The sequence below is a fragment of the Falco naumanni genome, chromosome 7, assembly GCF_017639655.2.
Source record: "Falco naumanni isolate bFalNau1 chromosome 7, bFalNau1.pat, whole genome shotgun sequence".
NCBI lineage: Eukaryota > Metazoa > Chordata > Aves > Falconiformes > Falconidae > Falco > Falco naumanni.
This window is the reverse complement of record NC_054060.1, coordinates 36,822,074-36,834,293: the sequence shown is the minus strand read 5'-3', so window position 1 is coordinate 36,834,293 and position 12,220 is coordinate 36,822,074. Positions and strand designations below refer to the sequence as shown.

The 12,220-nt window shown below is 47.4% G+C and overlaps 1 protein-coding gene across 1 annotated transcript; it reads right to left on the bottom strand.

Moving 5' to 3' along the window:
* Nucleotides 1-2,555: 2,555 nt before the first annotated feature.
* HSP90AA1 (heat shock protein 90 alpha family class A member 1) lies at nt 2,556-10,406 on the bottom strand. Its single transcript, XM_040600705.1, has 11 exons — nt 10,260-10,406; nt 8,584-8,742; nt 8,118-8,484; nt 7,465-7,598; nt 6,679-6,987; nt 5,846-6,011; nt 5,377-5,567; nt 5,103-5,250; nt 4,111-4,379; nt 3,472-3,805; nt 2,556-3,304 (listed from the first exon to the last, which is right to left on the bottom strand). Exons 2-11 carry the CDS (start codon nt 8,740-8,742, stop codon nt 3,195-3,197), a joined length of 2,187 nt encoding a protein of 728 aa, XP_040456639.1. The 5' UTR covers nt 10,260-10,406; the 3' UTR covers nt 2,556-3,194.
* Between the last annotated feature and the right edge of the window lie 1,814 nt (nt 10,407-12,220).

The following is a 12,220-nucleotide window of genomic DNA, read 5'->3' as shown; positions in this document are numbered from 1 at the left end:
TACTGATTAATCAATGCACAGGCAGAACCATCTGACCCATTTGCCAAGGCTTCTACTGCCAAATTAAGACCTCCAGAAACAAACTAAGAACATGAATGAACAGACACTTCGTAGCTGTAAATGAATGCAAAATGCATGAAAAAACTCCTCATGGGCAAGACACATCCTTGGCCACTAATGCTATAGTGTTTATGTACAGGGGCTATGAGTACCGCGTTCTAGATGCATTTTTGTTTCACAAAAAAATGCAGTTGCCCCCCCCCGCCCCCCCCATTCATCACAGCACAGAAATTACCAGTGTTATTTTTTTTCTGCTCCTTTCCTCGTCATATTTGGAAATCCATCAGGTTCAATTGACTGTTGCCATTTCTAGGACAATGAAAGCTATTTTTCCCTTTCTGCTGCCATCCAAAATTTATTACTGTGTGGCACACAGTGGTGGGAGCCTTTCATTAGAGCAACGGAGGCACCAGCACGTTAGCTCCCAAGTTTCAAAAATCCAAACCAAACAGAGAATAGGCTTCCTCTCCAGAGAAAGCAGTAGAATCAAGTACCTCCATATTCAGGATCCTAATGCCTTAACCCCGATCTGATTGCAAAAGACGACCATCAACGGGAAAAAATTTCTGATGAGCTTTAATGAAACCTCTGATCATCAGCAGTCTAAGCTCTAAACCGGGAGGCAAGGAGAGCGTACCCCCGAGCTGTGCCACGTTGTCATCACTTGGAATTCCAAGTGGACAGTTCCACTGTCCTGCAGCTCAAATAAGGAGAAACTTATTTTAGGATCAGTTCCCAACCTTTGCTGAACTTTGTTGTGTTTCTTACTTAGAAGAATGACCTTGTAAGCCCCGAACAGTATGGCACCATGGGCCTCTTGGCAGGGACACAGAGCCCTGAAAAGAAGTTATTAGTGCACCCAGCCTTTCCCCAAGGCCACCGCGGTGCTCTGCAACACCTTTATCTACTGTCCAAAGACTCTGAACTGCTACAACAGGTAGCCGAGCAAGAGAACTTGCAGTAAGTGTCCTTACTACCTCAACAAAAAGCCAGCACACCAGCAGGGCATTACCAGCGTAAGACACAAGCATTTACCTTCTGGCCACCGCTTCGTTCATGGACACCAACTGCCAGTCAGTACTGACATGTTTGAACTGTGCAACTCCTGTCACAAGCTGGAAGCCTGCGTCCCTTTCGATGTCATCTTCATTACCATGGCGACATTCATTGCTATGGTACAGGGTAATGGGACATGAAGACATTGCACCCTAGTCCTGCTGCCGGGAACGGAATGCACAAGAGCAATGCTGAAGTTCATCTTGCCCAGCCCGAGCTGTGGTGCAGAGGGAACTACATCTCTCCCCTCGCTGCCCGAGTAAATGACTTCCACGTTCTGCCATTGCTTTACCTCACCTCGCTCCCTGCCGTCACCAACACGGTAAGCACCCATCTCCTCTGCCATCCTTAATTTGAACTGCTTTTGGACATTTAAGGACATGGAATGGCAGGTGGGGAAGACAAGTGCCCCACACGCGGGGAGCCAGGACTCCGAGCTAATTTGTAGGTGCCATGAGGCAACTCCTCTAGGTCACCAGGGGCTGGAACAGGCTGACAAACTCCAGGTACCTAACAGCGCGTGTAAAGCGCTGGGAGCTGCAGAAGTTGTTTTTGAACAGCATGTTTCCTTACTTAAAGGTGAGATGCCGACTGAGCAAGGACAAGTAGCATCCATTTTCAGTTACTGCTGGATCTCCCTACTGAGGCTGGGTAACCCGGTTAACACAACCCCAGTCACCAGTGTTGGCTCCCAGGAAGACATTGCCCAGGATGCAGAGCCCATCTCACACAGAGCCAAAGCATTTTTACCACGACGTGGGTGCTACAAACCCAGAGCTAGTACATCTCTTTAACACCATGTAGTAAATTACACCCACTTTGTAAGTCATTGTTCAATGAACATACGCAAGTTACTTTACCTTGGAAAACAGCTCAAATTGTGTTACGGAAAGAAATGGAAAGGGGAAGAAAATTAAGACTCGACAAAAGCACAGTACAGGATGCTCAACCTGCCTTTACCCCCTCTCACTCCTCCCCAACATGTTCATTAAACTCAGGCTTGCTGTCAAGTACCAGGCAGATGTTTTAACCATCCCCAAGTCACCGCAGGCCATCTCATTGGCACCAGGTGCCCAGCAGGCAGTGGAAGTTGCTGACCTTGGCTACTAACTCTCCCTTTACTAGTCCTTTGAAGATCAAGCCCAAGGAACACCGAACACAGGACAGCCCAGGAGCCCCCTGACCGCCTGGTGAGGTAGTGCCGACCACCCAACCTCACATGCAAGACTGGTCACAGTACAGCACGATGCATCAGGCTGGCAGCTGAAGTTGTCTTTTCTGCTTTTATGTGGTACTAGTTTGGAGCAACATGGCAAAAAACATGCAGTGCTGCAGATTTACTGGGACAGCAGCTAGCACTCATGATCCAAAGCGGCAACTGATACAAAGAGGACAGCAGGTTTTGTTCCCAGTGTTAACAGACAAGTCAGCAGCACAACTCATTCTTAACACTTTTATTCTTACAGTTCTAGGTTTGAACTGTACATGCAGAGTTGCATAAGTCACAATAGAGATTTACAGTGGATTCTATTCTATGGTAGAGTGCAATCCAGAATCCTTAAACAGTATAAAAAACAACTTTAAACATCAAGACCTTGTTAGGAGCAAAAGGGTTAAAGCTTCCCCAAGTATTTCAGCTCTCCTAGATACCTAGTTACTAGGTACTGTATGTTAGATATATTTAGAGTTGAAGAGCTGTGTAACACTAAACAAACTTGAACATCCTGATATCATACCATCTTTGTTACTTCTTTCCCACATCTCTGGCAATTAAGAATAAGTCAAAAAACCCTGCCACCTGCAACCAGCTAATACAGACAAAAATAACTACTCCTTACTTGCCTGTTTAGGGTTGTACAGTGTTAAAGAAAGTATTCCCTCAATGGCATTTGTATCTCACATCAGCTGAAAAAGCAATGTAACAAAAATAAAGGTATAACATCTTTGAAAATAAATATAAAGAGGGAATGCAGACAAAGTGTCAAGATTTTTTTTTTTGGCAGGTAACATTCATAATATACAAAATATAACTTATTCGTATTAGCCAAGGAAACATTCATGAGTTCCTGTAAACTGTTTTAATCCACCTCCTCCATGCGTGATGTGTCATCATCTCCCTCAAGAGGCGGCATCTCTTCAGTAACTGCTGGACTACCTTCTTCTGCAGCAGCATCATCTTCATCAATGCCTGTACAGGAAACACGTGCACTGTTATCAAACTTTTATCCCCTCTAGCCCTTCAACTGATGAGGGAACCTCTTTCCGCAAGTATAAGGCAGCACACAGATCCACACCCTGCGAGGGCATGGAACCACACCCAGGCTTTTAGGGGAGACAGGACAGTTTCTGACTTACCCAGGCCAAGTTTGATCATTCTGTAAATGCGGTTGGCATGTGTCTGAGGGTCTTCTAAACTGAAGCCAGAGGACAGGAGTGCCGTCTCATACAGCAAGATGACAAGATCCTTCACAGACTTGTCATTCTTATCAGCCTCTGCTTTCTGCCTCAGTGTTTCAATGATGGAATGATCAGGATTAATCTCCAGATGCTTCTTTGCTGCCATGTATCCCATTGTGGAGTTGTCTCTTAAAGCCTGCGCTTTCATGATCCTCTCCATATTGGCAGTCCAGCCATATGTGCTTGTTACAATACAGCACGGAGAAGTAACTAAACGATTGGACACAACCACCTAGAAAACCAAATACAGAGCCCTGGGTTTGTCATTTGATTTACAATTCCGTGATTTAACCAAGGTTCAACTTCAAAATGGTGCTACATGGCATGCAAGACCCGAGACTCATTAGCTAGAGCTGAAGAATCCACAATACCAACCTGACTAAAACCCAAAATCATACCTTGTATCTATTAAAGCCCTGTCTTGCAGAGAACTGCTCTTTCAGAAAAAGTAACTTTTACAGACACTGCTATCTGACCCTTCTCTGCAGCAACTTCCAGATCATTAAGCCCCTTACACTCAGAGTGTATGACTATTACCTTTTCTACTTTCTTTTCAAGGATGTCTTTCATTATTTTGCAAAGGTTTTCGAATTTCGCTTTCTTCTCTTCCTGTTTCTTCTTTTCTTCCTCATCTTCTGGAAGCTCCAAACCCTCTTTTGTTACAGAAACCAGGGTCTTGCCTTCAAATTCCTTCAGCTGCTGCACACAGTACTCATCAATAGGCTCAATCATGTAGATCACTTCCAGCCCATGTTTACGAAGACGCTCCACAAAAGCAGAGTTGGCCACCTGATCCTTTGTTTCACCTGCAAGAAACAAGAATGCCACAGTTCTTGTTTGAGCCTCAGACGTGTAGTGTGGCAGATAACTCATTTTCTGAAAAGCCTACACAGCACTTCCATGAAAAAAAAAAAAAAAAAAAAAAGAGAGTGGCACACGAGAGGTGTGACAGGCTACTGCAAAGCTTAGGCTGGCCAGAAGACTCCAGTGTTTCAAACTGACACCACAGCTTGTCTAATACACTTCAGTGGTTTCAAAGCCTATTTACATTTCCTGGAATGCCAAGCAAGAAATGCTCACCATTGTTCCTGCCAAGGAAGAAACCAGACCAGGGAAGCCCTACACAGCATTTACCTTTTGAGAAAAAGCCTTGGTATCTGGTGCCCAAATAGTAAACCTAGTTTGAGCACTGGCTCTTGAATTCAGATACTCCTGGTCAAATTTATCAGCTAAAGCCTGAACACAAAGCTACCCTGAAGACACCTCCAAGACTGAAGCGTAATTTCTGGGCTCACAGTGAAAATAAATGGTGCATAAGCTGGCTGCACAAGGGGCACCATTACCTGTAGCTGGTTGTGCTGTCCTCATGGGGGACAGTCCCTCAGTAAGGAACCACAGCAAGCCTGACAAGGCACGTCCTACACTATGTGGTCACCCCAATGTAGTTCTGAATTCACCAGGAAAACTGCTATTTTCCATTTTCTACAGATGTACCTGCTTTTACAGAAAATTAGTGTTACCCAACTCACCAGTAATGTAGTAGACATGTTTCTGGTTTTCCTTCATTCGAGTGCAATAGTCCTTCAGAGAAACCATCTCATCACCAGATGCAGATGTATAGTACCTCAGCAATTCTGAGAGCTTCTTGCGGTTCTGAGAGTCTTCATGTATACCAAGCTACAGGAGTACAAGAAGGAACCATTTAGATGTAAAGGAACCACAATTATGGTAATTTGTTATTTCAGACTTAAAAAACCTTGATAGTTCTACTATCAGTATTATTAAACTAGAAACACTACAAACCTTGATGTTCTTTGAGAACTGCTCATAGAACTTTTTGTAGTTCTCCTTGTCTTCAGCCAACTCAGTGAAAAGTTCCAAGCACTTCTTCACCAAGTTCTTCCGGATCACTTTCAGGATTTTGCTTTGCTGCAGCATTTCACGAGAAATATTCAGAGGTAAGTCCTCAGAGTCTACCACACCTCTCATGAAATCTAGAGGATGACACAGGGTAAGAATTAGCTTTGCACATCTCAAAGGAAACCATAACCCATCATCACCCAAGGAACTTCACCCTTTTAAAATCATGAATTTGTTTCTACAGAATTCTCTAGACCACACAAACTAAGCAGTACTTTGAACTGCTCAGATGCTTCCTGATCAGCTCTGTTTTAGGCTCAAGTCTCCCCCCCAAACCATATGCAGGGAAACAAAGTTGCGAACTTATTCTGTTCAACGTTTTGGGAAACATTTTCCTCAAATATATACTTACTCAGATATTCAGGGATCAGTTCTTCACAGTTGTCCATGATGAAAACTCTGCGTACATAGAGCTTAATGTTATTCTTCTTCTTCCTGTTTTCAAACAGATCAAAGGGTGCACGCCGGGGGACGAAGAGGAGAGCTCTGAATTCCAACTGCCCTTCCACAGAGAAATGCTGCGAGCAAGCAAGGTAAGTTTAGATCAATTGGGACAGCTCTCACTTCAGTACTGTTTAGCAGTTCTTGAAATGCAGAAGGCAGACAGTAAACTAGATTTCAGGAAAAACACAGTAGGCAAGTCACTGGTCAAGAACAAGGCTTTCTCCTGCCAGACGGCGCAAAGTTCTATGCAGTTGTTACCACACACGCAGGCCAATTCAGAAGACTTACTTCAATTCTCTACACTATACACGCTAAGCTTCAGGAAGCATGTGTATTTACAGCACTTCCCAGTGTGACACAAAAGGACAATTGCATTTCACCATCCTGTTTATCTCTAGTCTAGGCCTTTTCAAGACTAAGCTACAAACCCAAATAACTCAATTTGCATTTAGCTGAAATTTTTGAGAACTAAGCTACAAACTGGGAAAGCATGTGGACACACTTTCACGTAGTGCAGATTTTGTTAATATTATAAACACAGCCTTAATAGTAATCAGAGTAACTGTAGCACAAGTGCCACCCTCACACAGTGAAGTGTTGATGAAACAGTATCACCACAAGTAGTACGAACTTAAAGACAATTAAGATCTGGGACAATGGATCAGAGTTCAGCAGCATGTTTAGCAACCTTCCAGTTTCAGTGCCAAGTGCAATTGTGCCTGCAGACACACAAGAACTTACTTTGACAGCCAAGTGATCCTCCCAGTCATTAGTTAGACTCTTGTAGAATTCCCCATACTCTTCATTGGTTATGTCATCTGGATTCCTGGTCCAAATGGGCTTGGTCTTGTTGAGCTCTTCCTGATCAATGTACTTCTCCTTGATCTTCTTCTTCTTCTTCTTGTCTCCATCCTTCTTTTCTTCTTCTTCATCAGAACCAACATCCTCAATCTCTGGTTTATCTTCTGTCTTTTCCTCCTTCTCTTCTTTTTCCTCTTCCTTTTCCTCAGCCTCATCGTCACTCACCTCCTTATCACGTTCCTTCTCCACCTACAGAAGAGGTTAGTTGATTTAAGAAACCTGTAAGTTTTACCAGTAACAGCCAGGAAGTACTCCCTCTAGTCTCACAAAGCTAGAAACTACATCAACATAACATCAAGTTTGCCTTCTAGACTCAACTAATGCAAGTGTTTTGTTCCCATGTGCTGATGTGGTAGACCATAGTTACATTACACTGAATTACCACCAGGAATGGATAGCTATAAATAACCATAGTTAATTTTCTTGGTGGTTTGAAGACAGAAACTACTAGCTTGGCAAAACCATTTTTTTTCCCTTATCTCCCAAAATAAGATTTCTCAGCATCTTGAAAAACGAAGTTGGAAACATAGCTATTAAATACAAGAGCTACATCCACATAAGATCTGTTACAATTTTAATTAGCAAAATACACATCAACTGCTTTCTTAAAACTTCAAGAACTCAAGTTAAGGTGGCAGTGTTTAGTATTTTGAGCAAGGTACATACAAAGAGTGTAATAGGATAGCCAATGAACTGAGAATGCTTCTTCACAATCTCCTTGATTCTCCGTTCTTCAAGGTATTCAGTTTGATCTTCTTTGAGATGCAGGATGACTTTTGTTCCACGGCCCAAAGGTTCACCTAGAACAGAGTTTACGCATTTTACTTGCACAGCAGCAAACTACACTTTGACCCAGTTCTCCAATAGTCCTTCAAAAAGGCACTGTTCCATCAGGAATATTTTTACCACAGGGAAAATGTAAGCTTCCATGTGCAGAAACAGCCCTGTCCACACACTTCAACAAGCTCAATGTACCCAGCATGTATTTCAGTTAATGAGATTTTCACTCATTAGTCTGTTGGTATGTTCTCTTTCAAGTTTCTCTACACAGAGTAATTGAAGGAGTCTACAGAAGTATTTGTATGTATAAGCTTTGCAAGCTTAGCCTTAATTACAATGCACCATTTACTCTGGCATTCCTTTATCATGTTATCAAGTTATCTAACTGGAAGAGAACAGCCGTGCTTGTGCTTGATCCAGCCCATTACTAGTACAACCCATTTCATCTGTCTTTTTTTGCTTTTTCAATGTACAGACTAGGCACCTGTATGCCAGTAATCTTTAGAAAGCATACCTGAGCGTAAACATTTAATACTCACCATTATCAAGTCTGACAGTGAAAGATCCTCCAGCTGATGACTCCCAAGCATACTGCTCATCATCATTGTGCTTGGTGATCACTGTCACTTTTTCTGCAACTAGGTAGGCAGAATAAAAGCCAACACCAAACTGACCAATCATGGATATATCAGCCCCTGCCTGCAGTGCTTCCATAAAAGCCTTGGTACCAGACTTGGCAATAGTACCAAGGTTGTTGACCAGGTCAGCTTTGGTCATCCCTATGCCTGTATCCACAATGGTCAGAGTGCGATCATGCTTGTTTGGAATTAGGTTAATTTTCAGCTCTTTGCCAGAATCCAGCTTGCTTGGGTCAGTCAAGCTCTCATATCTTATCTTATCCAGAGCCTGTAAGAGAAGAGGCAGACTTTTAACATTACCCTACTATTCCTAAAGAATTCCATAGTCCTAATGGATGCAAACTAGGGTATGAGTTAAGGTACATACATCTGATGAGTTGGAGATCAGCTCCCTCAGAAAGATTTCCTTGTTGGAGTAGAAAGTGTTGATGATCAGAGACATCAACTGAGCAATCTCAGCCTGAAAGGCAAAGGTCTCCACCTCCTCCTCCATTGGCTGGTCTTGAGTTTGCACAGCTTCTGGCATCTGTAAAGAGAGGGAGTTGAAACCCGTCAAGAACAGCTTGGTGCACACATCGTTTTGTGACATTAGCATTCAGATAACGTGGCTTCCAATACACTAACTACACCACAGGAACACAAAGAAACTTGCCCCCAGATCTCATTTCCTACCAGTAACAATTCAGGAATCTTGCAGAAGTTAAATACAACATTGTAACTACAAGGCCTGCTTTACATTCGCTTTGGTTTGCACAATTTAGGGAGACAGAACTTTCGCTCTCTCCTCCACTAATCTACCATTTAATGTACGGCTTAACTTCCCCCTCATCACAAACTAAGCACACATTACGAAGAGGAAAATTAAACCGAGAACTCAGCCTTGCGTTTGAGAGGTTAGCTGCAGGACAAATAGATTCTCACAACGGTGCGTGCCCATCTGGCCCCACTTCTCTTTTTCTCACATCCACCTCTCATTTTGCTCGCACAATTAGTATTCGGAGATGTAGCCACGATCCACAACTAGAATTTATGTACCGATACGGTCCAGACGAGCTCGTCACTCTGGCCTACGGAGAGTTATCAAGAGTCCGACCGGCCACCTGCTGCGCAGGTATCCTCTGCCCGCGCCACAGCTCAGCAACTACGAATCCGACTCGAAAGGAAAAGCCCTCCACGAGCCCACTTTAATCGCTACATATAATTAGTGGAAACCAAGTGCAACCCTCCAGTGCTTAACTACGAAGCTAACAAAGGAAAAAATAACCAAATAAGCCAACCGGCCACCAGCCGTGGCCCGGCGAGCGATCCCGGAGAGCCTCCCAGTGCGAGCAGCCCGCCGCGCGCCGCCGCGCAGCGCCCCCTGCAGGCTGCCGCCGGAACCATGAAAGATTCTAGAAACTGCCAGAGCCTTCCCCGACCGCCCCCCCCCCCCTCCACCCACTCCCTGTCAGCACCAGCCCCGCGCTGCGCGCACCCCCCGCGGCGGGCAGAGCGCAGTGCCGCGCAGCCCCTTCCCCCACTCCCGCCCCAGCAGCGACCCCTCCACCTTAGGCTTCCACGCCGGCCGGCCGCCCCCCCACCCCTAGCACAGCTCCCTCGCCCCCCCGCGCCTGCCCCTCCGCAGCGAGGCGGGCTCAGGTCACTCGCCTCTTGCGCCCCTGTGAAGGGGTGGGCTACTCCACAAAAAACAGCCCTCCCTGCCCGCCACCTACGCCCCCCTCCCCCACCTCTGCAACCTAAAGAACCCGCTCTCCCAGGAGCTGCCCACCGGTGTCGCCCCCCCCCCCCCCTTTATTTCCGAGACAAAAATGAATTGGATACACGGGCTTGGGCACCTCGCCGCCTTTCAGCCGTACCCGAACTTCAATACCTAGCACCCCTCCGAGCCCCCTTCGCTTTTAACAGGGGCCGCAGGAGCAAGGAGAAAAGCCACGTCCCGCACCACCCCCCCCACCGCAGCGGGGATGCGGGAGCAGAGCGCTCCCGCCGAGCCGCCACCCCTCGGGGGTCTCCAGCCGCCGCCACGCCGCCCGCGCTGCTCACCTTTGCGGGGGAATAAGCTCCGAGTCTCCTCGCTGAAGCAGAAAGCGCGCTCTACCCACACAGCCAAACCTTCACTAGTGCGCACTCCCCGCCGCCCGCTTGGCTTATATACGCCCGGCGCCGCCTCCTTCCAGAACCATCGGGAACCTTCACTGACAGGCACGGGGGAGGGGGCGGCACGGCGGTGGGGGGCGCGGGGGAACGGGGCGGAGACTCCCGGCCGCGCTCCGAGGCGGCGGGGCCGAGCCGCTCGCAGCCAATGGTAGCCGGCCGCGAAAGGCGCCCGTCAGAGCGCGAGTCCTGCACAGGCGCTGTCCGCCGCCTCCCCGGCCGGGGGGCTCTGCGCATGAGCCGGCGGCTGAATGAGCGCGCGCTCCCTGTTTGTCCAACCGCCGGCTCGGCCGGGCGGGGGGGGGCGGGCGCAGGCGGGAGGCGGGCGCGCGGGCTGGCGGGTGGGCGCGCGCGGCGCTGAGGGGGCGGGGCCCGGGGGGCATTGCGCAAGCGGCGGGTGACGTATTGCGCCGCCCTGCGCCTCAGAACGTCCTAGAAGGGAGCGGGGGGGGGAGCGGGGGGGGAGCGTGACCGCCCCGACCCCCTGTCCCACCGCCCCAACCCACCCCCCTCAGTCCCTCTGCGCTGTTGAGAAAGGCCTGGAAGGCGCGGGGCTCCTCCCGCCGGGAAAAGGGCCTGGAGCCGGGGTGCGGGCCGGCAGCCGCCTGTACCCGCTTGGCAACCGCGGCGGCCCGGCTGTGCCCGCCCGGCCGCGGCCCCGGGCGCGGGTCCCCCCGGGCGGCTGCGCGGGTGCCTGCGGCGCCGCTTCCCCCTCAGGCCGCGGCTGCGGAGGGCTGGGCGCCGCGTCCCTGCCCTGCTGGCCGGGCAGGGCACGTCTGCTCCAGCAGGGTGAATCATGGCTCAGGGATGCTGTGTTAAAGCGTTTTGCCTAATGGGGGGGAAAACAAAATCGCTTCTAGAAGGCGAGTGTCAGTTGCAAGCTGAACAAACCGTGCTGCTGAGTCCATAGAATCAAGGGTTCAAATCCGAGAAACTCGGAAGACCTGAAGAGCAATGCAGTTACTGAAGGATTTAAGTGCTAATAGTAGGGACGAGATGGATGCCACTGCTGTCGAGTTTGTTAGCAGCCTGACACCCACTGGGACGCTCAGCCTGGACATAGCCTTTGCTGTGGGAAGCCTCAGTAGATGTTCAAAGGGCACAGCTACAGACGTCTTTATACATACATTTACACATCTTGCATAAAGGCTTTGATAAGTATTCATCTCATTACACCCAGTAGGTCTGTGATTACAGCATTTAGCAGGGAGGTTATTTTTATATCCTGAACGACGTGATTGGGAGCAGGGAGTTAAAGGCAGGTCTTCCATATCTCCGGAGGATGATCTGCATCACATGTGTTCCAGAGCAGGCTTCTAAAACTTTCTCTTGGAGCTGCTCCACTTTTGGGATATAAATACCAAGTGAAGCTACATGTTACAACTGTACACTGATACAAGCATGAATCTAGACAATCTCCCTGCTCTAAAGAATAGCTATTTATTTATTTGAGGAATAAAAAGGATGTTGTTTCTGTGGCAAAAATCCATCCCAGATGCAACTTCTTGGCATTTTCTGTTGGTTCTTAGATGTACCCCAGACTGCTGTCTAGTTCAGCATTCAGCTGCCTTTTGGGAATTTAATATTTATATGCCTAACCCGCCCTTTTCCCAGTTAAGCATCCTTAAATTACACCAGGTAGCGTGCTCATGAATTGGATATTACAATACTGAGATCCATTAATTAATTTAACCAAAGATCTGGATGCTGAATGTAACATTCTTAGCATCTGTTATTCTGTAGTTTGACCTAGACAAGCGAATATGATTGAATTGGGGTCTACAGGCTTGATTTTGTTGCAGCATTATGTCTTCAGGGAGTTTTCCAGTACTTATTATCTCACAAGAAGA

Excerpts from the sequence above, each read along its gene's own strand:
- HSP90AA1 (XM_040600705.1), bottom strand. The coding sequence starts at position 8,742 with ATGCCAGAAGCTGTGCAAACTCAAGACCAGCCAATGGAGGAGGAGGTG. Across the intron at positions 8,485-8,583 it reads TGATCTCCAACTCATCAGAT|GCTCTGGATAAGATAAGATA; the intron begins GTATGTACCTTA and ends CTTCTCTTACAG. Across the intron at positions 6,988-7,464 it reads GCTATCCTATTACACTCTTT|GTGGAGAAGGAACGTGATAA; the intron begins GTATGTACCTTG and ends CCTCTTCTGTAG.